The 26576-nt window shown below is 44.8% G+C and overlaps 4 protein-coding genes across 5 annotated transcripts in view; 2 read left to right on the top strand and 2 right to left on the bottom strand.

Moving 5' to 3' along the window:
• The first annotated feature begins 586 nt into the window (after positions 1-586).
• Positions 587-1720, top strand: LOC311368560 (C-C motif chemokine 5-like). The gene is made up of 3 exons (XM_084487356.1): positions 587-693; positions 1014-1125; positions 1236-1720. The coding sequence occupies exons 1-3, from the start codon at positions 624-626 to the stop codon at positions 1327-1329; spliced, it is 276 nt and encodes a 91-aa protein (XP_084343482.1). The 5' UTR covers positions 587-623; the 3' UTR covers positions 1330-1720.
• Positions 1721-4755: 3035 nt separating this feature from the next.
• On the top strand, positions 4756-6110 carry LOC311368561 (monocyte chemotactic protein 1B-like). The gene is made up of 3 exons (XM_084487357.1): positions 4756-4852; positions 5122-5233; positions 5491-6110. The coding sequence occupies exons 1-3, from the start codon at positions 4783-4785 to the stop codon at positions 5582-5584; spliced, it is 276 nt and encodes a 91-aa protein (XP_084343483.1). The 5' UTR covers positions 4756-4782; the 3' UTR covers positions 5585-6110.
• An 8790-nt stretch (positions 6111-14900) lies between these two features.
• On the bottom strand, positions 14901-21485 carry brms1 (BRMS1 transcriptional repressor and anoikis regulator). Of its 2 annotated transcripts, XM_084487098.1 has the most exons (10): positions 21362-21485; positions 19168-19422; positions 18923-19013; positions 18047-18174; positions 17842-17921; positions 17612-17696; positions 17167-17259; positions 16017-16081; positions 15638-15677; positions 14901-15512 (listed from the first exon to the last, which is right to left on the bottom strand). In XM_084487098.1, exons 2-10 carry the CDS (start codon positions 19418-19420, stop codon positions 15505-15507), a joined length of 843 nt encoding a protein of 280 aa, XP_084343224.1. In that variant the 5' UTR covers positions 19421-19422; positions 21362-21485; the 3' UTR covers positions 14901-15504. The 2 variants fall into 2 exon arrangements, with proteins under 2 accessions (XP_084343224.1, XP_084343223.1); XM_084487097.1 differs by lacking the exons at positions 14901-15512; positions 15638-15677; positions 16017-16081 and having other exon boundaries at positions 16846-17259.
• Positions 21486-23647: 2162 nt separating this feature from the next.
• Positions 23648-26576, bottom strand: part of ppp1r14bb (protein phosphatase 1, regulatory (inhibitor) subunit 14Bb) — a 22811-nt gene continuing 19882 nt past the window's right edge. Inside the window, exons 2-4 of the mRNA XM_084487206.1 lie at positions 25352-25435; positions 25200-25232; positions 23648-25081 (exon numbers count right to left, since the gene is read on the bottom strand). Coding sequence (XP_084343332.1) covers positions 25013-25081; positions 25200-25232; positions 25352-25435 — 186 coding nt within the window. The 3' untranslated portion in view covers positions 23648-25012. The remainder of the gene's footprint in view (positions 25082-25199; positions 25233-25351; positions 25436-26576) is intronic.

Genomic DNA, 26576 nt, shown 5'->3' with positions numbered 1-26576 from the left:
TAGGCTTTCTGTTGTGTGGTTTGTATGGACGATGACAACACTGTTGGACCGTGTCCCACTTGAAGTGTAATATAGAACTGGTTTTATTTAATAAAGTTTATATTTATTTAATAACGTTTTTATTTAATAAAGAGCACATATATGTACATATTCTACATTGGCACTTTGTCACGTCGTCATTGTTGCAGATGAGATCTAAAGGTGATGGAGGAATCAAGCAAGGCCTAAAGCCTGTGTACACCTGTGTACGCAATTTCTTATTGTGAGTGCAGCGACAAAAAGTGTTATTTGTTGCGTACACATGCACAAACATTTACACACACACACACACAATGTTTCAAACGGTGTGAAGGAAACCTAAACAGGTTGCAACTAATGGCCAGGTCCACAACTAAAAGAAAATACTTTCAAAAAAGTCGGAATGTCTGCCTTAGAACTTCCCCTTTGTTCTCTGTGTCTCTCGCTCTCCCTTTCGCTCTCACATATCATTTCCCTTTCGCTCGTCATACCCCCTCACCCTCTGCTCCCCCTCCCCCTCCACCACACCTCCGCCCATCTTCTCGTTAAATTGCTGTGACTTCAGCTGTGTTCCGCTACTTGTCGCTGTCTCAGGACCTGGAACCATGCGTGCTCTCAGCCTCCTCCTGCTGTGCATCTTTGGATCCATGCTGGTTTCATTGACCGTGGCCAACTGTAAGTTAACTGACTCACATCGGTGACACTTAACAAGGGTACACTAATTAAGGTTTTACTAATGTTATTAACCATTAGCCTACCTTATGTTTTGTTAGCCTAATCATTTATTAATAGTGTTCATGTTTACTACGGTTTTGGTGTATACATTATTTAATGGGGTTAGTTAGGACCCTAACCCCTGTGCTATTGCTTTAATATAATGCATAATGCATTAACTAATCCTATTGAATGTACCCTTATTCTAAAGTTGTACCACATATTGATGTTATGTTGAACTGCTAATTTATCTGTAACATTAACATGTTTACTGTTCTCAGACGGAATTGGTCCCGATAGCTGCTGTTTCCATTATTACGAAAGACAGGTGAGATTCGCTAAAATCCGGAGCTACGATTTGACGGATGGACGCTGTTCAAAGCCCGCCGTTATGTAAGCATTTTACCAAATACCATCGAATGTGTTTTATTTGCGTCGCAATGATGACTACACCATATTAACACAGAATGAACTCATAAGAATGACTGTCCTTTCTGTGACAGTTTGCAGACCATAGGCCACGTCCGGATCTGCGTGAACCCTGAAGCAGACTGGGTCAAGCGCGCGATGACACGACTGGATGACCGCAACTTCTAACGCCGCGGTTAATGGAACCTGCAAATCAGCTTTATACTCAGGGCCTGCTTTAAATTGTAACCTTTAATACTTTCTATAATAAAAAATATAAAATTCAGAAAATAATGAAGAGGCCGACGATGGACGAGAATGTTTTTTTCTATTGCTGGAAGTAGAACCATGCTTAATGTGTTTCACTTTGGAAAGATAGACAGGAATAAGCTGTGTTTTTGAGCTTGTATTTGTTATAGAAGCTGCCTGTTAGGAGGGTTATCCTCGCTGCAACCAGGCTTAATGTTGCCTTTTAATACACGTATAGTATTTACGAATTATTGCTAATAAGCTTTTGATTTTTTTTGTATTTAGTGCAATATATGCTACCCTCTAATAAAATATATACTAATACATAAGAGTTTTGGAAGCTTTATTTTGTCTTCAGTATAAAACCTTTTCCCTGTTGGATATTTCAGAAGATTACATCACATTTTTTGTAAATATAATTAAATGTAGTTAGTATGGATTAACTAGTAGTAACTAAAACGACATTATTACATTTTATTACAGAAATTAGAAGGTGACTTAAGTCAACTGAAAATTTATTTTCTTCAAAGGTGAGAATATAGAATATATTAATTGTCTGATTATATATATAATATATATTTTTATATAGGTTATCGAAGCATCTAAAGAGCCGATGAGCCCAATGTTTCAGATGGAATTCGAACACTATGTGATTAAAAAAAAATAATGTTTTGGGCTGAGAGTTTTAGGAAAGGACGGAGTGTTACGAGCCATGCCAAGTGGGTGCTTGGTCGCGACGTCAATAGAAAAATATTTATTTTATTATCATTTTTTTACTGCTGCGTTGAAATGTAACTCCTCTTTCAAAACCAAATCATTGATTAAGCGATGGCGATACAATGTTTATAAGTAGTGATCTCAGTCTAGTTTTAAGCACGTGCATGTTTCTGCACGTGAAAGACTTCATGGCCGTCTCTACGCTTTCCGCTCTGCATGTTGCAGAAGATATGCAACAGCGACCCCTGGTGTCACACTTTATAATGGGTAACAGAATACGGTGTCCGGTCCGCGAAAATATAAAAAATAGGTTGGGTACCGTTGGTTTAGCATGTTAAAGCTAGGGTAGGCAATTTGGAGAAACCATCCAGAGTAAATAACTCCCCTAAACTAACATGACTCGCTAGCTTTAGCAATAGGCCTGTCTTGCCTTGTGGATGCGCAATGAGGGCAGAAACAGGAACAGTGAGCGCAGGTAGCCGGGTAGGTGGGTAGACGGGCAGGTGAGCCATCCAATTATTTAATTGAGGCCAAATTAAATAATTGAATGGGTTTATACATGCCTGCGACAGCCATAGATACCATTATTTTGAATTTGCATTTTTTTTGTCTGAGTATTTAAATATTGATTGCTGTCAGTAAGTCAATTGAATTTCAACCAATATGAAACAAAGCAACGAAAATGCTTCTAAAATAAGTTGCCTACTCTTACTTTAATGCTGACATCTTACATGGTGGTGAATCAAGCACAGGTGTAGTGCACTGTGGTCGGCTGGTGGAACCTAGAACAGAAGAACCCTCCCAGCCGTCCTCCTTATTGATTTACCCTCATTCTGTCTTTCTCTCTCTCTTGTCTCTCGCTCTCTCTCTCTCTCTCTGCCCTGGTCTTTCTCTGTATTTGGTAAAAATATATAACATGAGAAAGGGTGCTGCGGTGCGCTTGCACTTGTGGTTGGAGTTCTGCAGACTCTGAGCGTGTTGCACGCGGGTGAGATCGAGGGGAAGATGCGGTGGAGGGTCGCCCTAGTTCACAGTCTCTGTGTCTTTGTGTCTCAGTCTCTTTCGCTCGCTCTCTTGATCTCGCTCTTTTGAACTTTCTCTGGATCTCTGGATCCCTCTCTCTCCCCAGTCCTTCCTAATTTTCGTCTCTACGGAACCATCAAGCGTCAAAGAGCCTTGTACTGCAGACAGGAAGTCCAGGGGCGGGACCTCCTTATTGTACCCCCACGCACTCTGGACTGGTGTGTGGAAACGACCATTTGTGGTCGTCTCTGAGAGTAGGCTTTCCGTTGTGTGGTTTGTATGGACGATGACAACACTGTTGGACCGTGTCCCACTTGAAGTGTAATATAGAACTGGTTTTATTTAATAAAGAGCTGTACATATTCTACATTGGCACTTTCTGCTCGTCATTGATGCTGATAAGATCTAGAGGAGGTGATGGAAATGTACAGGGCAGGAAATCGAGCAAGGCCTAAAGGCTTTGTACACCAGGGCAAATTCTTATCATGTGAAGCAACAAAATGTGGTTTATTGTTGTGAACACACACACACACACACACACACACACACACACACACACACACACACACACACACACACACACTGCTTTAAAAGGTGTGAAAAGAAACCTACATAAACAGGCAAGGTTCACACCTAATGGAAAATACTTCCATAATATGTATGTAACTATGTTTGTGTGTGTGTGTGTGTGTGTGTGTGTGTGTGTGTGTGTGTGTGTGTGTGTGTGTGTGTGTGTGTGTGTGCATATTTCAAGGGCTTTGTGGTCGTCTCTGAGAGTAGGCTTTCCGTTGTGTGGTTTGTATGGACGATGACAACACTGTTGGACCGTGTCCCACTTGAAGTGTAATATAGAACTGGTTTTATTTAATAAAGAGCTGTACATATTCTACATTGGCACTTTCTGCTCGTCATTGATGCTGATAAGATCTAGAGGAGGTGATGGAAATGTACAGGGCAGGAAATCGAGCAAGGCCTAAAGGCTTTATACACCAGGGCAAATTCTTATCATGTGAAGCAACAAAATGTGGTTTATTGTTGTGAACACAAACACACACACACACACACACACACACACTGCTTTAAAAGGTGTGAAAAGAAACCTACATAAACAGGCGAGGTTCACACCTAATGGAAAATACTTTCAAAAACGTCACAATTTTATTCAATTGAATAATATGTATGTAACTATGTATGTATGTGTGTGTGTATATATATATATACTATATATGTATGTATATATATGTATGTATATATATATATGTATATATATATATATATATATATATTGTTTGAAAAGCAATGATTGGCCCAAGAGATTCAATCAAAGATGGACATTAACTAATGAATGTCAATAATAAAAAAATTGATCAATGATGCTCAAAAACTAGACTAGTGAGTTCAGTCTGTTTTTATTCCTTCAACTTGTGCATTTCTCTTTTGCACGACACTGTTCACTCTCACACCTTTTTGGTGCCATTAGCTAAGCTGTGGTGGGTTCACCAGTCATCACTGACCACCATGATTACACCACACACCAACACCCTCTGCTCCCCCTCCCCCTCCCCCTCCACCACACTTCCGCCCATCTTCTCGTTAAATTGCTGTGACTTCAGCTGTGTTCCGCTACTTGTCGCTGTCTCAGGACCTGGAACCATGCGTGCTCTCAGCCTCCTCCTGCTGTGCATCTTTGGATCCACGCTGGTTTCATTGACCGTGGCCAACTGTAAGTTAACTGACTCACATCGGTGACACTTAACAAGGGTACACTAATTAACTTAACATTAGTTAATTCAGCATTAGGCATTACCTTATGGCTTGGCTTATCATTTACTCATGGTGTTCATTTTTACTAAGGTATTAGTGTATCCATTATTTAATCGGTAATAATGGCTTATTACTGCATTAACTAATCCGAATGAAAGTACCCTTATTCTTAAGATTTTAAGTTGTTAATTTATCTGCAACATTAACATGTTTATTGCTTTTTCTCAGCTGGAATGGGTCCAGAAAGCTGCTGTTTCCATTATTACGAGAGGCCGGTGAAGTTCGCTAAAGTCCAGAGCTACGATTTGACGGATGGACGCTGTGCCAAGCCCGCCGTTATGTAAGCATAGCCTTGACCAAATACAATCCAATGGGTTTTATTTGTATCTTAATGATTACTAAGCCATATTAACACTGAATGTCAATTGAATTTCAACCAATAAGACCAAAAATGCTTCTAAAATAAGTTGTCTACTCTAACTTTAATGCTGAAATCTTACATGGTGAAATGGGTTTTATTTGCATCACAATGATTACTAAACCATATTAACCCAGTATGACCTCATAAGAATTACTTTTATGTCAATTCTGTGACAGTTTGCGGACCATAGCCAACGTCCGGATCTGCGTGAACCCTGAGGCCGCCTGGGTCAAGACCTTGATGGAAGGAATCGATAAGATCAACTTATAACGCCGTGGTTAATGAAGAGAACCAGTGCAATGTGTCTCTGTTTCTGTAAGATCAACTTATAACGCCGTGGTTAATGAAGAGAACCAGTGCAATGTGTCTCTGTTTCTGTAAGATCAACTTATAACGCCGTGGTTAATGAAGAGAACCAGTGCAATGTGTCTCTGTTTCTGTAAGATCAACTTATAACGCCGTGGTTAATGAAGAGAACCAGTGCAATGTGTCTCTGTTTCTGTAAGATCAACTTATAACGCCGTGGTTAATGAAGAGAACCAGTGCAATGTGTCTCTGTTTCTGTAAGATCAACTTATAACGCCGTGGTTAATGAAGAGAACCAGTGCAATGTGTCTCTGTTTGAAGTTAGGACTGATGTTTAGTGCTATCCTCGCTGCAACCAACCTTAATGTTGCCTTTTGAAGCAGACAGTCTTTACAGACTAAGCTTTGGAAATGTCATTTCTTAATATGCCTATTGTGTGTTTACTGCAATTTATATTATCCTCTCATTAAATGTATATTAATACATAAGACTTTTGGAAGCTTTTTTGTGTGTTTATTATTAAACCTTTTCTTTCCCCATTGGATATTTTAGATTACATAAAAAAAAGATTGTAAATACAATAAATGTCATTTTAAATAACTACAACTACATTATTACATTTATCATACAAAATAGAAGGTGACTTAAGTCAACAATTAAATGTCTACTCAAGAATATAGAATTTATAGCTTTCTGCTCATGTCAATGTAATAATAATAATAATAATACATTTTATTTCTAATGCACCTCTCATCAAAGAGATCTCAAAGTGCTACAAGGTTAAAAAGTTAAAAGCAAGGTAAAGAAAACAAAAGCACACTCAATAAAGATTAGCAGCCATAGGCCTTTCTGGATAAAAAGGTTTTCAGGCCTATTTTAAAAGAGTCCAGGTTCTGAACGGCCCTCGTCTGGATTGGGAGACTGGTCCATAGGCGTGGGGCGGCCGAGCAGAAAGCTCTGTCTCCCGTGGTGGAGAGCCTAGTGCTCGGGATTTGGAGGAGCAGGGTGTTTGTGGATCTGAGAGTGCGGGTAGTGGACTGTAGGGTGATGAGTTCTTGAAGGTAGGTAGGTGCGTGTCCATGGATGCATTTATGAGTGAGTAGCAGAATTTTGTAGTTGATCCGGGATGAGACAGGGAGCCAGTGCAGTGATTGAAGGAGGGGGGTGATATGCTCGTATTTACAGGCTCTCATCAGGACCCTGGCGGCGCTGTTTTGGATGTATTGTAGCTTCTGTATGGTCTTGCCAGGTATCCCACTGAAGAGCCCGTTACAGTAATCCAGCCTTGAGGAAATGAAGGCATGGACCAATTGTTCTGCTGCTGGGAGGGATAGAGTGGGACGGAGTCTTGAAATATTGCGGAGATGGAAAAATTAAGTCTTGCATAGATGTTTTATATGTTCATTGAAGGTCAGGTGGGGGTCAAACCGAACTCCCAGGTTTGTTGCTGAGGAGGAGAGAGGAATATCCTGTCCATCGAAAGTCAGTTGGGATATGGGTGAGGAGTGGATTTGATGAGGGGTACCAATGGGGTACCAATGTGTGTGTATGTGTGTGTGTGTGTGTGTGTGTGTGTGTGTGTGTATGTGTGTGTGTGTGTCTGTGTGTGTGTGTGTGTGTGTGTGTGTGTGTTGTGGCAACTCGCCTCGGGGAGTGAACCCGCCTTACTCAAAACAGCACGCAGTTCTGTTGGGTGTTCAGCCACAACGGCTCGTTTAATTAAACAATAAGACTCTTTTACAAAAAGAACTCAAAGATGATTGCGTGGCGCAGCCCCAACGGCTGGACTCTCCGTCCACCCAGCCACCAGAGAGCCCCCAATGGACGAGGAAGCCTTTAGAGCAGGCTTCCTCAGGTGCTCTGCATCTCGTTGATTGGGACCGGGCCGGGTTGCCACAGTGTGTGTGTGTGTGTGTGTGTGTGTGTGTGTGTGTGTGTGTGTGTGTGTGTGCATATTTAAAGGGCTTTGTGGTCGTCTCTGAGAGTAGGCTTTCCGTTGTGTGGTTTGTATGGACGATGACAACACTGTTGGACCGTGTCCCACTTGAAGTGTAATATAGAACTGGTTTTATTTAATAAAGAGCTGTACATATTCTACATTGGCACTTTCTGCTCGTCATTGATGCTGATAAGATCTAGAGGAGGTGATGGAAATGTACAGGGCAGGAAATCGAGCAAGGCCTAAAGGCTTTATACACCAGGGCAAATTCTTATCATGTGAAGCAACAAAATGTGGTTTATTGTTGTGAACACACACACACACACACACACACACACGGTGTGAAAAGAAACCTACATAAACAGGCGAGGTTCACACCTAATGGAAAATACTTTCAAAAACATCACAATTTTATTCAATTGAATAATATGTTGTGAGGGACCGGCATGGTCACCCCACGTATCTGGGATATGGCCAACCAGATTCAGAGAGTGTGGGCAAAAATAAGGGCAATTGTCTCAGGGCAAAATAAAGTGAAGCTTTATTTTCTTCCAAAACATTAACAAAAAAATAAAGCAAAGTTCCAAAAGAAAAGAAAATGACTGCATAAATCAGCAAGCATTAGCTAGATAGCATAACATAGCTTAACCAAAACATACCGCTCTCACACTGGCCTCCCATCAAGCCAGCACCACCTTCAGCCCCCAAACACCAAATGAGGCAGCCCTTAAATAGGGAAATGCCTTGGACCAATCAAGGCTGTATGGGCCATACCACTATTTGGGGGAACATTCTGTAGCTAAAGCTACCAATCCTACATAACTGACCAGAAAGTACATTGTGTGAATACCAAATAAACATGACACTAAATAAACAATCACCAAATATATACATACCCACACCTTGTGCACAACCTATAGATATTTACAAAACAGCTGTTTATATCAACACCCCCCTGGGCTATTCCCTGATGGCATGATCCTGAGACTTCATTATCACACTGCCCCCTATCGTGGCGGAAGTCCAATTTCACACCATCCCAATTATAATATATATACACAATATAATAGTAATAATAATAATAATAATAATAATAATAATAACAATAACAATAATAATAATAACAATAGTTTCTCTTATGTGAGACTGTGAGAAGGGGGAGGGTTTCACCTTCTCACATTTCCCACCACCTCTGGAGTTTCGCCAACAGGATGGCGAGACAAAAAGTCAGCCACAGTATTCTGCTTTCCCGCTCGGTACTGCACCGTGAAACGATATGGCTGCAGTGCCAAGAACCAGCGGGTGATGCGAGCATTTGAGTCCTTCATGCGCCCCAGCCACTGTAAGGCGCGGTGATCAGTCTCCAGGGTAAAGTCTCTACCCAGCAGGTAGTATTTCAAAGTGTCAAGTGCCCACTTGACAGCTAGGCACTCCAGCTCAACTGCCGCATACCTGGTCTCCCTGGGAAACAACTTGCGGCTTACATAAGCTACAGGTTTCATGTTGTCCCCCTCCCCTTGGAGCAGTACTGCCCCAAGACCAACACCAGATGCGTCAGTCTGGACAGTGAAGTGCTGTTTGAAGTCCGGGCTCTGGAGCACAGGATCCTTGCAGAGCGCCCCCTTTAAGTCCAGGAACGCCCGCTCCTGCTCCTCTCCCCACTGTATCCTGGCGAAGCCTGACTTCCTGGTCAGGTCAGTCAAGGGAGCTGCTCGTCGGGCGAAGTCTGGCACAAACCGGCGGTACCAGCCCACCAGACCCAGGAACGACCTCACCTCCTTCTGAGTCTTGGGGCGTTGGCATTCCTGTACCGCCTGGACCTTGTCCTTCTGTGGCCGAATCACACCCCGGCCTAGAATATGGCCAAGGTACTTCACCTCCTCCTGGGCTATCGCACACTTGAGCGGGTGGATGGTCAGCCCCGCCCGCTGGATGCGCTGCAGCACGTCCCCGAGGTGCCGCAGATGGTCTTCCCAGGTGGCGCTGTACACCACAATGTCGTCCAGGTAGGCTGCCGCAAAGCAGTCTGTGCCCGCCAAGACGATGTCCATCAGTCGTTGAAAACTGGCTGGTGCCCCCTGCAGGCCAAAGGGCATTACCAGAAACTGGAAAAGCCCCTGTGGGGTCCGAAAGGCTGAGCAATGCCTGGCCTCCTTGGCCAAGGGAACCTGCCAGTAGCCCTTGCATAAGTCCAGGGTAGTGATGAAGGACGCTTTGCCCAGGCGCTCAATCAAGTCCTCGAGCCGAGGCATTGGGTAAGCGTCAAAGTGTGATTGGGCATTCACCTGGCGGAAGTCAATACAAAAGCGCATAGTGCCATCCTTCTTGGGCACTAGCACCACCGGGTTACTCCACTCACTGGAGGACCTCTCAATCACCCCCAAAGCCAACATCTCCTCCACCTCGGCTTTGAGGCACGGCAGGAGACGCTCAGGAACCCGGTACATCTGTTTGCGCACAGGGGTAGTGTCTTTGAGAGGAATGGAGTGTTCCACAATGGTCGTGAACCCCGGCCTTTCTTGGAAAAGGCCAGGAGGCAGAATCCCCGCTAGCTCCTTCTGCTGGCGGGAGGTCAGGTGAGACAGATCCAGGGTGGAGGACTGCTGGCTGATGGGGAAGAACTGCTCTGGACTCTCCTCCTCCTCCGCCACAGCCTGCACCCTGAGCTGCAGTTCCGGTGGCCTCTCATGCCACTCCTTCAGAAGGTTGATATGAAAGGTCTGCCTGGGTTTCCGTCTGCCAGGGAGGTCAATCTCGTAGGTCACCGGACCCATTTTCCGCACCACCTCGTAAGGCCCTTGCCACCTAGCAAGCAGCTTGTTCTCCGAGGTGGGCAGGAGAAGCAGAACTTTCTGGCCCGGTTGGAGGATCCTCTGCCTGGCAGACTTGTCATACCAGGTCTTTTGTTGTGACTGGGCTTGCTCCATGTTGGACCGCACTAGCTCAGTCATCTCCTCCATCTTGTTCCTCATTTCGAGGACATGAGCTACCAGGCTCTGGGTCCTGGGCGTCCCAGGTCCCACCCAGGCCTCTCTCAGCACATCCAACGGGCCCCTCACCTGTCGGCCATAGAGCAGTTCAAACGGTGAGAAGCCAGTGGAGGCCTGGGGAACCTCCCAGTAGGCAAAGAGCAAGTAGGGCAGCCAGCGGTCCCAGTCCTTCCCATTGACTGCCACAAACTTCCTCAACATGCCCTTTAATGTCTGATTATAGCGCTCCACAAGGCCGTCCGTCTGAGGGTGGTAAGGAGTGGTCCGAATGCCCTTAATGCCTAATAAGCTGTACACCTGCTTTAAGGTCTTTGAAAGGAATGCAGTGCCCTGGTCAGTGAGGACCTCCTGGGGAATTCCTACCCTAGAAAAAAGTTGCAACAGGGCCTGTGCTATGGGACGGGCTGAAATCCTGCGCAGCGGGAAGGCCTCGGGGTAGCGGGTAGCATAGTCGCAGATAACTAATATATACCTGTAGCCTGTTTGGGTCCTTTCCAGGGGTCCAACAAGGTCCATTGCTATGCGGGAAAAGGGAACCTCTATTATAGGGAGTGACTGTAGTGGGTAAGGGCTAGTCCTCCTATTGCTAGTTACCTGGCACTCGGGACAGGTTTTGCAATACTGCTGCACATCGATATAGAGCCCTGGCCAAAAGAACCTGCCTGCAATCCTTTCATAGGTCTTGGCATTACTCAAGTGACCTGACCAAGGTATTTTATGACCCATAGCTAACACCTGTTCTCTGAGCTGTTTAGGCACAACCAGCTGCTCTGCCCTGCCCTCTCCTGGCTGATGGTACAACAGCCCTTCTCTTACCCGGTAGCTCTCTCCCGACAAAGCTGGAGGTACTCCTGTGGAGGTCTCATCAACTTCAGTGACCTTGTCATAAGCTTTTAGCAAACTCTCATCCTCTCTCTGTAACTGTTCAAAATTAGCTGAGATATCACCCCAATCTGCATCTGGTTCTGCAAGTGGTAACTCAGCATTTCTTTCCACCGTGCCCACTAGCCTATCCCGCCTGACCTGCATGCGTGACTTTTTACCCCTCACTCTGGCAGGAGGAGCGATTTCTCCTTCTGCAAAAGGCAAGTCCCTTAGGGTAGCTAGCTCAGCAGGATCCTCTGTCTCTTCTTCAGGAGCCTTTGCTCGGCTCTGGGACCTGGTGACCACCACATTAACTGGCTTGCTGGCCTGCACCAGCTCTGGCAGAACCAGTATATCCTGGCCTATGACGACTGCATGGCTCAGCCTCTCTACCACACCAACAATCATCTGGTATGCCTGCCCTCTGACATCCAGGTAGACTTCAGCTGTGGGGTACTCATGTTCATCCCCATTAACACATAGAATTCTGAGGTTCCTACCCTGCACAAAATCCCTTCCCTTCACTAGGTGGGGCTGCACTAGTGTCTGGGTACTTCCGGTGTCTAACAGGGCAGTGGCTTCCTTCCCATTAACTAGGACAGTGGTAGTCTGCAGTCTTCCCCCAAAACCTGTATCACCCTCCCCTGATCTCGGGATACAGCTATGGCCAGAGAGTCTAGGCTTCAATTTGGGACAATCCCGCTTAATATGACCCTCCTCACGGCAATAGAAGCAGACCACCAGTCCTCCGGGCTTATGCTCTTGCACTACTCTAGGCTTGGCATACCTATAAGACTTCTGCACAGGCACTTTATTAGGCTCATTAGTCTTTGGACCACTCACATTACCAAAACCCCCAAACCTACTTTGGGCTGCTGGAATAGAGTAGGACTCCTGTCGGAAACTCTTTTGGCCCCACCGCGCCGCCAGGAAGTTCTCCACCAGCTCTGCTGCGCTCTGGCCACTCTGGGGTTGGTGCTCTTTCACCCAGATTCGGATGTCTGGAGCCAGGGTCCGGAGAAACTGCTCCAGGATGAGCACTTCTGCCACTTCTTCGACTGATTTATCTGCCGGCCTGATCCACTTTTCAAAGAGATCCCTGAGGCGGGTGTACAGCTCTCGGGGCGATTCACCAGGTCTGACGTCCGGTTCGCGGAACCTCCTCCGGTAAACCTCCTCGTTGATTGCATACTTGTGAAGGATGGCCTCCTTCACTCGGTTATAGTCAGTGGCATGATCCATGTTCATCGCCACATAGGCGCTGCGTGCTTTGCCGGTGAGGTAGGGCACTAGAAAGACTGCCCAATCCTCTCTTGGCCAGCGATAAGCCATTGCTAACCTCTCAAATGTTATGAGGTACTGCTCAATGTCGTCATCCTCTTCCAGCTTGGGAATGGCCGCCCTGGGCCAGGTCACGGGCGCTACTGGTGCAGGTGCTGGTGCAGGTGCTGGTGCCAATGCAGGAGCTGGTGCTGGATCTGGTGCAGGTGAAGGCCTCCGGTCAGCCTCGACGTCCTCCCTGAGTTGGTTCAGCTGCATTTGGACACTCCTCCAGCGCTGCTCCTGCTTGGACGCCTCCCGCTCCAAGAGCCTCCGCACTGCGGCAAGGTCAGACCCCTCAGGTGGGTCTCCGCCGGATGCCTGGTCCTCACCATGGCCGTCTTCCCCCTCCATCTCCAGAAGGACCCCTCTGGACAGCCTCCGCTCCATCCGCCGCCAGATTCTGCCTCGTCCTCGCTGTCCACTGCGTCCTCGTCTTCCCACTCGTCTCTCCAGTTTCTCAGATGGCGTCAAAAAAAAAAATCCCACCACTGCCACCAAATTTGAGGGACCGGCGTGGTCACCCCACGTATCGCTCTCACACTGGCCTCCCATCAAGCCAGCACCACCTTCAGCCCCCAAACACCAAATGAGGCAGCCCTTAAATAGGGAAATGCCTTGGACCAATCAAGGCTGTATGGGCCATACCACTATTTGGGGGAACATTCTGTAGCTAAAGCTACCAATCCTACATAACTGACCAGAAAGTACATTGTGTGAATACCAAATAAACATGACACTAAATAAACAATCACCAAATATATACATACCCACACCTTGTGCACAACCTATAGATATTTACAAAACAGCTGTTTATATCAACACCCCCCTGGGCTATTCCCTGATGGCATGATCCTGAGACTTCATTATCACACTGCCCCCTATCGTGGCGGAAGTCCAATTTCACACCATCCCAATTATAATATATATACACAATATAATAGTAATAATAATAATAATAATAATAATAATAACAATAACAATAATAATAATAACAATAGTTTCTCTTATGTGAGACTGTGAGAAGGGGGAGGGTTTCACCTTCTCACATATGTATGTAACTATGTATGTATGTATGTATGTGTGTGTGTATATATATATATACTATATATGTATATATATATATGTATATATATATATATACATATATATATACTGTATATATACATATATACATAAATTGTTTGAAAAGCAATGATTGGCCCAAGAGATTCAATCAAAGATGGACATTAACTAATGAATGTCAATAATAAAAAAAATTGATCAACGATGCTCAAAAACTAGACTAGTGAGTTCAGTCTGTTTTTATTCCTTCAACTTGTGCATTTCTCTTTTGCACGACACTGTTCACTCTCACACCTTTTGGGTGCCATTAGCTAAGCTGTGGTGGGTTCACCAGTCATCACTGACCACCATGATTACACCACACACCAACACCCTCAGCCTCTGCTCCCCCTCCCCCTCCACCACACTTTCGCCCATCTTCTCGTTAAATTGCTGTGACTTCAGCTGTGTTCCGCTACTTGTCGCTGTCTCAGGACCTGGAACCATGCGTGCTCTCGGCCTCCTCCTCCTCCATATTAACCCAGTATGACCTCATAAGAATTACTTTTATGTCAATTCTGTGACAGTTTGCGGACCATAGCCAACGTCCGGATCTGCGTGAACCCTGAGGCCGCCTGGGTCAAGACCTTGATGGAAGGAATCGATAAGATCAACTTATAACGCCGTGGTTAATAAAGAGAACCAGTGCAATGTGTCTCTGTTTCTGTAAGATCAACTTATAACGCCGTGGTTAATGAAGAGAACCAGTGCAATGTGTCTCTGTTTCTGTAAGATCAACTTATAACGCCGTGGTTAATGAAGAGAACCAGTGCAATGTGTCTCTGTTTCTGTAAGATCAACTTATAACGCTGTGGTTAATGAAGAGAACCAGTGCAATGTGTCTCTGTTTGAAGCTAGGACTGATGTTTAGTGCTATCCTCGCTGCAACCAACCTTAATGTTGCCTTTTGAAGCAGACAGTCTTTACAGACTAAGCTTTGGAAATGTCATTTCTTAATATGCCTATTGTGTGTTTACTGCAATTTATATTATCCTCTCATTAAATGTATATTAATACATAAGACTTTTGGAAGCTTTTTTGTGTGTTTATTATTAAACCTTTTCTTTCCCCATTGGATATTTTAGATTACATTAAAAAAAAGATTGTAAATACAATAAATGTCATTTTAAATAACTACAACTACATTATTACATTTATCATACAAAATAGAAGGTGACTTAAGTCAACAATTAAATGTCTACTCTAGAATATAGAATTTATAGCTTTCTGCTCATGTCAATCTTTTAAAATATTTGCGATTGTTTTGTTGAGGTTATCCAAGCACCTTATACTTTTTAACCACTTCATATACTAATTTAAATCTCAAATCATAAACAAACACACACAAAATAAACAATTTAGTCTGCGTCATAAACGATTAAAATTTAATTCACTGTAAAATAAATGTTATATAAATACACAGCATTAAGGACAGGTCTTTCTTTTTTTTAAATAGCCATTAAAAAAGTCTGCTAGTGTGTACTGATTTGGAGCCGGCAGACAGCAGTACAGTACAGCAATGTTTACGATAGTGTCAGGGGAGATTGGTACATGGTTAGCTAAAGGACAGGGGGTTGGTTCTTATTACACATCAATGGTTCTGTTGGTTTTGGTTCAGCTGCCAGTTGGTCCTTTAGGATTCACCTTGAAAATGTCCCTCATGGCCATCATCGCTCTGAGAGAGAGAGAGAGAGAGAGAGAGAGAGAGAGAGAGAGAGAGAGAGAGAGAGAGAGAGAGAGAGCATTGAGCATTGTAAAAGACAAGGTGGTGTAGCAGATGGATAGATATAAGTCACTCACTCTCGGTTTTCTTCTTTAGTGGTGTCAGAGCTGCTTTGGCCTAGGGGAAATTAAACAACAATACGTAGTTTAACTTTTTATATACTTTTAATGGCACTCACAGCAGGGAGTCCATTTGTACTAATACGATTAGTCAATAGATCACTTGATTGACAGAGTAATTCATATTTAGATTTAAAATACCAATTGTATATATTAACATTTTCTGTGTTAAGCTTCCTAAAAGCTAATATTTGGTCAAATATTTTGATATATGCACTATTTTACAGCCTAAATGATTATTCAATTCATCAAATTGTTATAGATGAATCCCTTATCCAAATTGACACATTCTCGTTCTCCCTTTTTATTTCAAGATAAAAGCGCGTCCCGTGACTACCTTCTTGATGGCCGTCCAGTCCTCCATGATGTCGATGTCCCTCAGCATGTAGACGATGTAGGGCCCTGGTGGTGTGGGGACAAACGCAGATCCAAGAAATAAACCTCATGCTCAGATAGTCACAAAACACATCCATGCTGGTTTGAGTTAGCGGTGATATTGTTAATGGAGGGAAGCATTAAAGCAGGTGGAGAACAGTGAGCGTTACGGCCACCGCTGTTTGTTTGTGTGTGACCACTGTTTGTTTGTGTGTGACTACTGTTTGTTTGTGTGTGACCACTGTTTGTTTGTGTGTGACCACTGTTTGCAGTGGTATGCTAATCAGGCCGTGCAGTTCCCTGCTGATGAACTGGTCTGGCCACTGCCAGCCCCGCCCATTTCCTGTTGGTCACCCATTGGAGCAGCATTCCTTCAACTCCTCCATTCCCGATACCAGTGATACTGATTGGCTCGGCGCTCCACCGGTTCCTCCAATCCAGAAGCTGCCAGCAAGACGCTCCCCCTTCAACTAGGCTGCAGGGCTGCTGCTCAGGGCGGCTCTCATTCCGATGATCAGCTTGCCTCGTTGCCACTTCTTGTGATTAGGTTGACTGTGTTTGAGTAGGATTGTGCTAGCCGTGCTGCTAGACAATAGACTGACTTTGTGTGGTTGTTTTGTGACCTCCTTTCAGGAACTGGGCCAGGACTTACTTTTGTTGCTGATTATGTTTGCACACCTGTAGGCACTTTGTGTTAGCCTCACTAGGTTTAGGGGTGCTGTGCTCTTTGTGTTTGGTTTTCAGTAACAAGAGGGATGTTTCATGCTTTTGTTTTACTTGTTAGTCCCGAATCTGGGTTTTGGTTATTATATTGTTTTTGATGGTTTACACAGCACCCACTTGCCTGTTTCTGATTATTGAAATCCTTGGTTAAACTCTTTTCAAATAAATAACCCTACTTTACCAAAAAAACAACTGGTTTATGTTGCTTCCCTTTCCCCTTCCAAGCCGGGTTGTAACAGTGAGGATAAATAAAGAAAGTAAGGGAATGAGTATAAGGTAGGATAGGATAGAATAGTTAAAAAATAAGAATGTAGGGAATGAAGAAATGGGAGGAGAAAGAGAGGGATGGAGGATGGAATGGGGAGGAAACAAAGACGGAGCAGGCTTACCTGAGACCAGGGCGGCCTTCTTCTTCCTGTCCGACCGAGCCAGGAGATTCTTCCTCTTGCACTTTTTACTCTTCACATCGTCACTCCACCACTCTGTTGAGGACACACCTGCTGTGAATATACTGCCCTCTAGTGCTCAGTCAGGGCACTGCAGCTACAACCTCTGGTTAACCGCTCTAAACTATCTAACCGTCCGGCGACCAAACTCATTTAGCCTGAGGCCCGTTTTAGTTCGAAAACATCTTTACCACTACAACTTCTTCAATTTGTTGTACATTTGCTTCCATCACACACATCATTTTAACCAATGATGCCCGTAACATTATGTCCCGGCACCAAAGGGAGCATCACAACACACTGGTTGGTTAATAGCAGTTTACTAATCGCTATGAACCCTCAAATATCTATAGTTTATAAGTCAATGAGTGTGTGTGTGTGTGTGTACCTGTGCTCTGTCGGTCCTCCTCCAGCCTCCTGATCTTGTCCAGTAGTTCAGTCTTCATGGCGTCCAACAGCAGCGTCCGCTCACTCTGTCACACGCACACAAGATGAACACTATGTAGAAGGTGCTGTGATCCACAATAGCTAGTGTGTGTGTGTGTGTGTGTGTGTGTGTGTGTGTGTGTGTGTGTGTGTGTGTGTGTGTGTGTGTGTGTGTGTGTGTGTGTGTGTTACCTCCAGGTGCTGTCTCGCTCCCTGCAGTTCACACTCATACTTGTGTTTGATGACCTGCAGGCAGAGTTCCCGATACACTCCTGCAGAGAGAGAGACCGGTAGAGAGACACAGAGAGGGACAGAATAAACTAACTGAATTGAACTGACGCCCCTAAAACTTCGCGTGCGTGCGTGCGTGCGTGCGTGCGTGTGTGTGTGTAGTCACCAGCCACTTGGGTGCGGAGCTGCATGCTGCTCTGCAGCGCGGTGAGCCTCTCCCTGTAGTCCCCCGCCCGGCCGCTCAGCACCTCCTCCAGACGCTCCTTCACCTGGCTCACCCTCTCCCTGAACAGCCTGGGGGGGGGGGTTATCTGTGTCTATTACTCTACTCTACTGATCATGACCCATGGTGTCATACAGTGTGTGTGTGTGTGTGTGTGTGTGTGTGTGTGTGTGTGTGTGTGTGTGTGTGTGTGGTGGCCCGTGTCCTATGTGTATGCATTGTCTGCATTTGTATTGTTATTTATTTGACGTAAAGCAGCTATATGTGACAGCATTGGAGTCCAAGACAAATTTCCCTCCAAGGATAATAAAGTGTATCTTATCTTATCTTATCTTATCTACCTATCTCTATCTGCTGATCTGTCTGTCCCTGAGTCTAGAATCAAGGAAAAGGCATTTCAGCCCATATCGGTCCGTTGAAACCTTTGCCTATCCGTCTTTCCCTCCCTCCATCCATTCATCCTTTGTTCTATCGTCCAACTTTCATTCGGTTCATCCATACATCCTTTAACTCCCTCCCTGTTCTCCTCTCCCTCTCTTACCCTCCATCCCTCTTCTCCCCCTCCATCCCTCTAATCTCTTCCTCCCTCTATACCCCTCTTCTCTCCCTCCCCCTTCCTCTATACCTCCTCCTTCCATCCTCCCTCCCTCCCCCCCTCTTCTCTCCCTCCCCTTCCTCTATACCTCTTTCTTCCATCTCCCTCCCTCCCTCTATACCTCTCCTTGCTCCCCCCCTCTTCTCTCCCTCCCCTTTCCTCTATACCTCCTCCTCCTCCTCCCTCTCTCCCTCCCTCCCTCCCTCTCTCCCCCCCCTCCATACTTGTCTTTGAGGTCGTGGAACTGTTTCTCCAGGTCTGTCATCTCGTCCAGACACTCTCCTCTCCTCCGCTCGCAGTCCTCGTCGTCCATCTCTGGGGGTCGCAGGGGGTCAGTGGTCAGAGGTCAGAGGTCAGAGCAGACAGGATTCAGATGGGCCGACATCTCGTCTACGCAGACACACATGCTGACAGTAACGCCTGAGAGGGAACCCTCCTGTCTCAAACGTTTAATTCTGGCCTTTCCTACCTGAGCTCTCCCCTTCCTCCTCCTCCTCCTCCTCTTCTCCTTCCTCCTCATCTCCTTCGTCGCTCTCCTCCAGGTCGCTGTCTCTCTCCTCCGTGCTGTCCTCCATCGTCTCCTCCCCCTCTCCTCCTCCTCCACCTCCTCCCACCTCGTGCTCCGCCTCCCCGTTGCACCTCCTCCTGCCCTGCTCCTCCTCCTCCTCCATCACTTGCTCCTCCTCATCCTCTGGCTCCAGAGCCGAGGGCTGGGCCGGCATGACTGACACACACACACACACACACACACACACACACACACACACACACACACACACACACACACACACACACACACACACACACACACACACACACACACACACACACACACACGAGACACACACACACACACACGAGACACACACACACACACACACACACGAGACACGTTAGTCATTTTTTAGACATTATATATTTATTAGTTAATTGCATTTATTGTAATTGCTGTATTTTTTAAAATTAATTATGTATGTACTAAGTGTGTTTATTGTATACACTGTCAAACATTGTTTTGCTTCACCGTGAACTCTCTGCTATTGTAGTACATTGTTCTGCTTGTCTTGTGTTGCCTTGTTGGGCCCAGCTGTCCCTTAGTTAACAGGTTTTAACCACTGGTGATGAGAGGCCAGACTTTAGGTATAACCTAACCTGACAGGACAGTATTCATACTGTTAGGAGGAGACTAGTTATGACTGTTGATGTGTTCAAACATATTCCATATCTAGTGTTAGGAGACCACTTGTGACTAGTGACATTCTTATACATAATTCAGTATCGTGTTAGGAGACTTGTTATGACTAGAGTCATGCTTAAACATATTGAGCAAGAGTGTTAGGACTTAGGAGACTTGTTATGACTATATACACGTTTAGCCCTGAACAAAGTCAAGCACTGATGAAGGAACCATGTCTGTGGACACAGTTATTCAGCCTGCACTTTGCATAGAATAATACAACAGAATAGACTTCAATAGAATATAGTAGACTTGAATATATATATATATATATATATATATATATATATATATATATATAATTATGAAATGGAAATGAAAAAATGGAAAAATAGAATCGACTCAAACAGGAAGACTATAATAGAATATAACAGACTAACAGACAATTGAATATAACTGAATAGAAAAGACTCATACAATATAATATAATACAATGTAATACAACAGAATAGACAATAACAGAATAAAAAAGACTCAAACAATATAATATAATACAATGTAATACAACATACTATACTAATAATAGTATACTAATAATACAGGTCTAAGACCTGTATTATAGTCTGTTCCAGGGCATTAGAGTCCTTTACCTAGGAGTCAACTCTATTCTATTCTAGTCTATATTCTTATCGTGTGTTGCCTTGTTGGGCCCAGCTGTCCCTTAGTAAACAGGTCTTAACAACTGGTGATGAGAGGCCAGACTTTAGGTATAACCTAACCTGACAGGACAGTATTCATACCGTTATGACGTTGATGTTTACAAACATAGTTAGTGTCTGGTGATGACTAGTTGTGACAAGTATATATATGGTGGAAGACCTCAGGTCTTGGAAGAAGACCTGAGGTCTTCCACCAGCCGAGTCTCTTTGACCGGTCAGGGCTACTGCGCGGCCCGTGACGTCACCCCGGAGAGGCCCGTGAGTCGTGACGTCAGCCCGGAGGTCGGGGCCGGACGACGACCGTCCGTCCGCCACCGTGCATCCCGACGGGAGACGACACAGGGTCTCCGCGCACAAGGGCTTCAAACCCGGCGACTATCCACCGATCGCGTGTGTTTAGTAGCATACATATGCAATCTTATATCTATTTTTGTTCTAAGAAACACAACAACGCGTTTGTACCGGGAAGTAAAGTCAAGTGTAAGAAGCCCCGCGGAGTGACCCGACCGCAGGTCGTGCTGTCGGATGGATCGGAGAAGTTATAAAGTTCCGCCGAACACGCACCCTTGCGCCCGGGCATCACGGCGACCTGCTGTGCGGTTGGTGTTGAAGGGCGATTCCTGCGTGAAGCGACTGATATAATAACTGGCTTGTGGGTAGGACCTCCTGGATTATGGGATATCAGGATACGACTGTCCGCCTTTGCAGAACAGCGCCAGTGGTCGTGATATAATAACAATTAAACTGCGCAAAAAACGTCCACTTACCGCACTATTTATCGTCGATGTGGCTTTACTCAGCTAAATATAAACTATGGCTATAATCCCATATTAAAAACCACTTCCTCTTCACTTCATTCTACAGTTGAGACACTTTGCCGGACTCTGCGACTACGCCGCTCAGCCAATCAACGCTCTGCACAAATGCTCCAACCACCAATGGAAATGAGGTCTGTTCTGGCCAATCGAATGATAGAAACAGCATTCAGGAACCAATCACGATCCGTCTTGTTTCTCATCGCCACAACTATCCAGCCAATCCGAAGAGGTGAAGCAAATATAGGACTGTTCATCCCATAGGCCTACATCTTTGTTTAGTCGCTGATAGTTTGACAGCTATCCACTATTATATAAAGGCAATTGATGAACATATAAAATAGTTTTAAGCAAACTATTTTACTTTTTAAATAGTTTTAAGTAAAGTATTTTTTATGTCGGACGTATAATTATTGTTTGAGTGTACTATTACAACTGGCCACAAGGTGGCTATCATTTGTCTATCTGAAGGCCTATAGTGTATGAATGACCAATGACACAAAAACAAAACAAACGTTTCATTTGACGTATTTTTATTAAAGTTGCATAAAAGTGTAACAAAACTGGGCAAAAACAAGACCTGTTGTTGATATTGCTACATTTGTTGGTTGGCTTGATGAAATCAATATCAAATCCTCTCTAATCTGTATGGTATTAGCTCTTCACCCCAATGACGGCTTATAAACCGTATCTATATTTAGGACATTTTCCCTCCAACAGTGAAAAAAAAGACTTTTTTTAATAACAGTCTAGGAAGATATAATCCAAACTGGGATTTAGAAAAAGGAATGAAATCCACTCAGATTTAGTTCATGATTGAATATGCCTGCTACAAATTTGACCCAATCACAGCATTTCCCCAAACGATGCAGTCCATCCTGATTAGGGGATTGACAGTATGGGCAGGCAAAAGCAATCGCACCAGTATGTATCTGAGTGGATTTATTGACTACATATTAAATCCAAGGCCTGGCGTTAATAAGAAGTTGTCATGAGCACAATTAAAAACAGACCGGTAATCAAATGGTCTTCTAAACAAACCACTGCATCAAGGCCTACGCATTAAACACCCACTTCTAGAACATAAAAAAACCCAAACTGGAATCTTTCAATTTCCGATGATGAAAAAAGATCCGCAGAAGAGTCTAGGTATTTTTTTGTTTCCTTCTTTTTTTTTTTTTTTTTTTTTTTACACTTTGCCACAACTCCGTACGGTAACAGAGGTTCCAATATAACACACATTTAAAAAAAAAAGAAAGAAAGAAAGAAAATGTCTTCCATTTATTTGGTTTGTATAACATAAATAATACCTAAGGCAACATCTGTTTAAAAAAGGAGAGGAAAGCAGAGGGCAGCACAGAGCAGAGGGATGAAAACACAGCAGAGGACAGAGCAGTGTTTCGCTGTCTGGTCAGCTGACGCCGCGGCCGCCGCTGATTGGTCGCTACCAATCCACCTGCACTCATCCCATTGGCAGATGGGCCATGTCCTCGATTCCGATTGGCTCCGAACCAGGAACAGATGGCTTATTCTTGGAGATGATTGGCACCCGAGGAAGGAAAACACTGAGACCTTGTGAGTCGTCCAAGGATCTCCTTCCTCCATCTGCCTGTGTGTGTGTGTGTGTGTGTGTGTGTGCGTGCCTGTGCACACGCACGTACAGGGGCGAGCAAGCATGAGGAGGAAAGAGAGCGAGAGGACGTGGTGCCTCTCTCTCTCTGTGTGTGTGTGTGTGTGTGTGTGTGTGTGTGTGTGTGTGTGTGTGTGTGTGTGTGTGTGTGTGTGTGTGTGTGTGTGTGTGTGTGTGTGTGTGTGTGTGCGCTGCCTGGAGGACGGGCTCCAATGCGTTGAGGCATTGGAGCTTTAATCTTCCACCAGGGCCGGTCCTCCCATCACCTCTAGACCCCTGTGCGTGTGTGTGCGTGCGTGTGCGTGTGTGTGCGTGTGTGCATGTATGTGTATGTGTTCATGTGTGCGTGCGCACGCGTGTGTGTTCGTGTGTTTGTGTGTGCATTGCACGACATTGATCTGAACCAAACACTTCAGTTTAAGAATGCTGACCTAGTGAGGCCGGTTGAGGTCGTTTGAGTTCAACTCCAGTTTCTGGCCACCGAACATGTGGAGAGCAAAAGAGATGAGAGTAAGATGATCAGTCCGAAAGAAACTAGAAACTAGAGAGAGAGAGAGAGAGAGAGAGAGAGAGAGAGAGAGAGAGAGAGAGAGAGAGAGAGAGAGAGAGAGAGAGAGAGAGAGAGAGAGAGAGAGAGAGAGAGAGAGAGAGAGAGAGAGAGAGAGAGAGAGAGAGAGATCAACAGACAGAAAGACGGTAAGAAATGAGACAGCGAGAAAGAAGGCATTTTGCGATTTAGGTCCCCATGTGTTGATGTGGAAAACGTGTGTGAAAAGTGAGGACCTGGTCCTTTACTAAAACTGATTTGTCGTACGGAAAACAGCAGAAGACAGGAATGAGCGAACTATGGTACTGAAAAGGTTACCTTACACTATGAAGGATCCTACACACACACACACTATCTTTATGAGGACATTGAAGAGGCCAATGTAAGGCCCTTCTGGGGTCTTAGCGATGCTTGTGAGCGCATAGTAACAAAAATTAAAGTGTTATAGTGGTAGATGTGTCAGATGGTGATTTTACTTATCGGTGAATAGCCGCTTTGCATTCGTTCGGGATACGAATGAGAAATGGTTCTGACTTTAGTGGATTCGTGGCTTCCCTTCAAGAATTAGGTTTTTCAAAACAATCAACCTGTTCCCTCAAAAAGTTTCAAACGGATAGTGGCGAAGATAGAATATGGTTAAGGATAAGAGTGAATAATTCAACGTATTACCAACTCCTGGCAACCCATTGGCCACCAAAAAACAAATACATTGTTTCCGAAACATTGAGTCGTAAAAATAAAACAAAACCCCACGAAAATAGTCTTAAGTTCAACCATGGCCGTGGAAATTGAATTATTTACATCAAATTGAAACCTTTCACAAAAGAAAGACAATCAAAAAAACAACAAAAAAAAACGTAATAGTTCAGAAATTCAAACCCTGTTTGAAGCTGATTGGCTGCTTTGACAGAGTACCCCGCCCCCGATTCGTCCGACTCTTCTCCTCTTGTTCTTATTAATTAATCTATTCTCCGGTAACGAGAAGATGGCGCCATCGTGTTTAATTTTCCTGCTGAATCTCCGGCCCGGTGTTGTAAACTAACACCAGCAGGAGGAATATACACGTTTGCCGCAAACATTAAGACGGCGGCTGTTGTCTAGTCAGGACAAACAGCTCTTTATCTTTACCCCGACAACCACGCGGTTCGGGGCGAGAACGCTGAACGTGAAGAGCAACCGACTGCTCGGGTTCAGCTTGGCCGGGGATCTCCTAGGAGAGGGAGGGAGGAGAAACGATGTAGGGGTGAGGAGGAAAAACAGGGAGGGCAGGAGGAGGACGGAGGAAAATGAAGAAGTGAGGAGAGGAGGAGAATGAGGTAGGAAGACAAAATGAACAAAGGGAACTTAAGAGGAGGTGGTGGGGAGGAGGAGGAGGAGGGGTAGGAGGAGGACGAGTATGAGGACAGGATGGAAGTTGGAGGTTCTATCATTTCTTCTGAGGCGTGGAGAGTTTCTGCATCCCTCGGATCTTATCCAGCAGCTCAGACACGAAGATCTACGGCAAGACACAAGGGACAATATTGTTTTTGTTGGTCAAAACATAAACAAAACCGCCTCACGTTATTAAACCTCCTGAAGGGATGAAGAAGATAAATATAACCCAGGAAACATACCTCAGTAGGCTTAAAACACTCAACCACCAACTCCTGCAACACAAGAAGAGTATTATGGGATGGGAGTCTGACGCTATTATGAATTGTTCAGCATTCACTTGAAGGGCGTGTGCGTGCGTGCGTGTGCGTGTGCGTGTGTGAACATGTCCTACCTTGACCCTGGCTGCCCGTTCAAGGTCACTGGGCATGTCCAGAAGCTCGTCCACGTCAATCTCCAGCTCAGGAATGGCCTCCTCCTTCAACAACACACACACACACACACACACACACACACACACACACACACACACACACACACACACACACACACACACACACACACACACACACACACACACACACACACACACACACACACACACACACAAGAAGGTCAGACTCAGCTTCATTGTCGAAGCGTGCTTTCAAACATGCATTCACATTTGATAAATTAATAATAAGTGTGTGAGTGAGTGAGTGAGTGAGTGAGTGAGTGAGTGAGTGAGTGAGTGAGTGAGTGAGTGAGTGAGTGAGTGAGTGAGTGAGTGAGTGAGTGTGTGTGTGTGTGTGTGTGTGGTATGGGAGCATTTAATTTATGGTTGACTGTCTGAGTGTGTCAGCAAAACAAAAGACCACACACATCGTCTAATATAGAAAACCCTCACACTGTAATCTGAGACCACACAGTACTCCTCTATGGCTATATATGTATATACAAGTATGTATATGTATATATATGTATATGTGTATGTATATACAATAGCCTATATATGTAAATACAAGCAGTCATTTACTCTTGTTGCAGCCAGATGAAGACAGTATGACAGGTGTATATTTATCTCTCGACTACCAATAAAATGGATATATATATATATATATATATATATATATCAGGTTCAAGATGCAGGGGCTGTTCTGCTGGTGCAACTCCCACTCTGACCACTAGGGGGTAGCGGATACCCCTTTACTAAACAGGTTCAGGACAAAGGAACGGCATGGCTTCGTGTAATTATACGCTTTCCCTCCAACATGGTCAGTTTGTACACATCGATGGATCGATTTAGCACGCACAAGCTTTCATCATCCAATAACACATCGCTGAGTCGTATTGAATGTGTTAAACAGTAAACACAGCCGTAGAGGGAAGTGGGGTGGCTGAGCAGAGATGGAGGCGCAGATCCCTATCTCTCTTGACAGATAAACCGAGGTGTGTGTGCGTGTGCATGTGCGTGTGTGTGCGTTTCCTGTATATGTGCTTGTGTGTGCATGCGTGTGTTATTAACCTGGTCTAACAACTGGTGTTCCTGTGTATGTGTGAACCAGAGTGCAGTTTGTTAACCCCTCCTCTGGTTTAAAGTCTCCCACAGGGATCTGGTCCACTAGAGACACGCTGGCTAA

This window comes from Micromesistius poutassou (assembly GCF_964030765.1).
Source record: "Micromesistius poutassou genome assembly, chromosome: 23".
Lineage (NCBI taxonomy): Eukaryota > Metazoa > Chordata > Actinopteri > Gadiformes > Gadidae > Micromesistius > Micromesistius poutassou.
The sequence above is the reverse complement of the archived record's forward strand: the minus strand, read 5'-3'. Positions and strand labels throughout refer to the sequence as shown.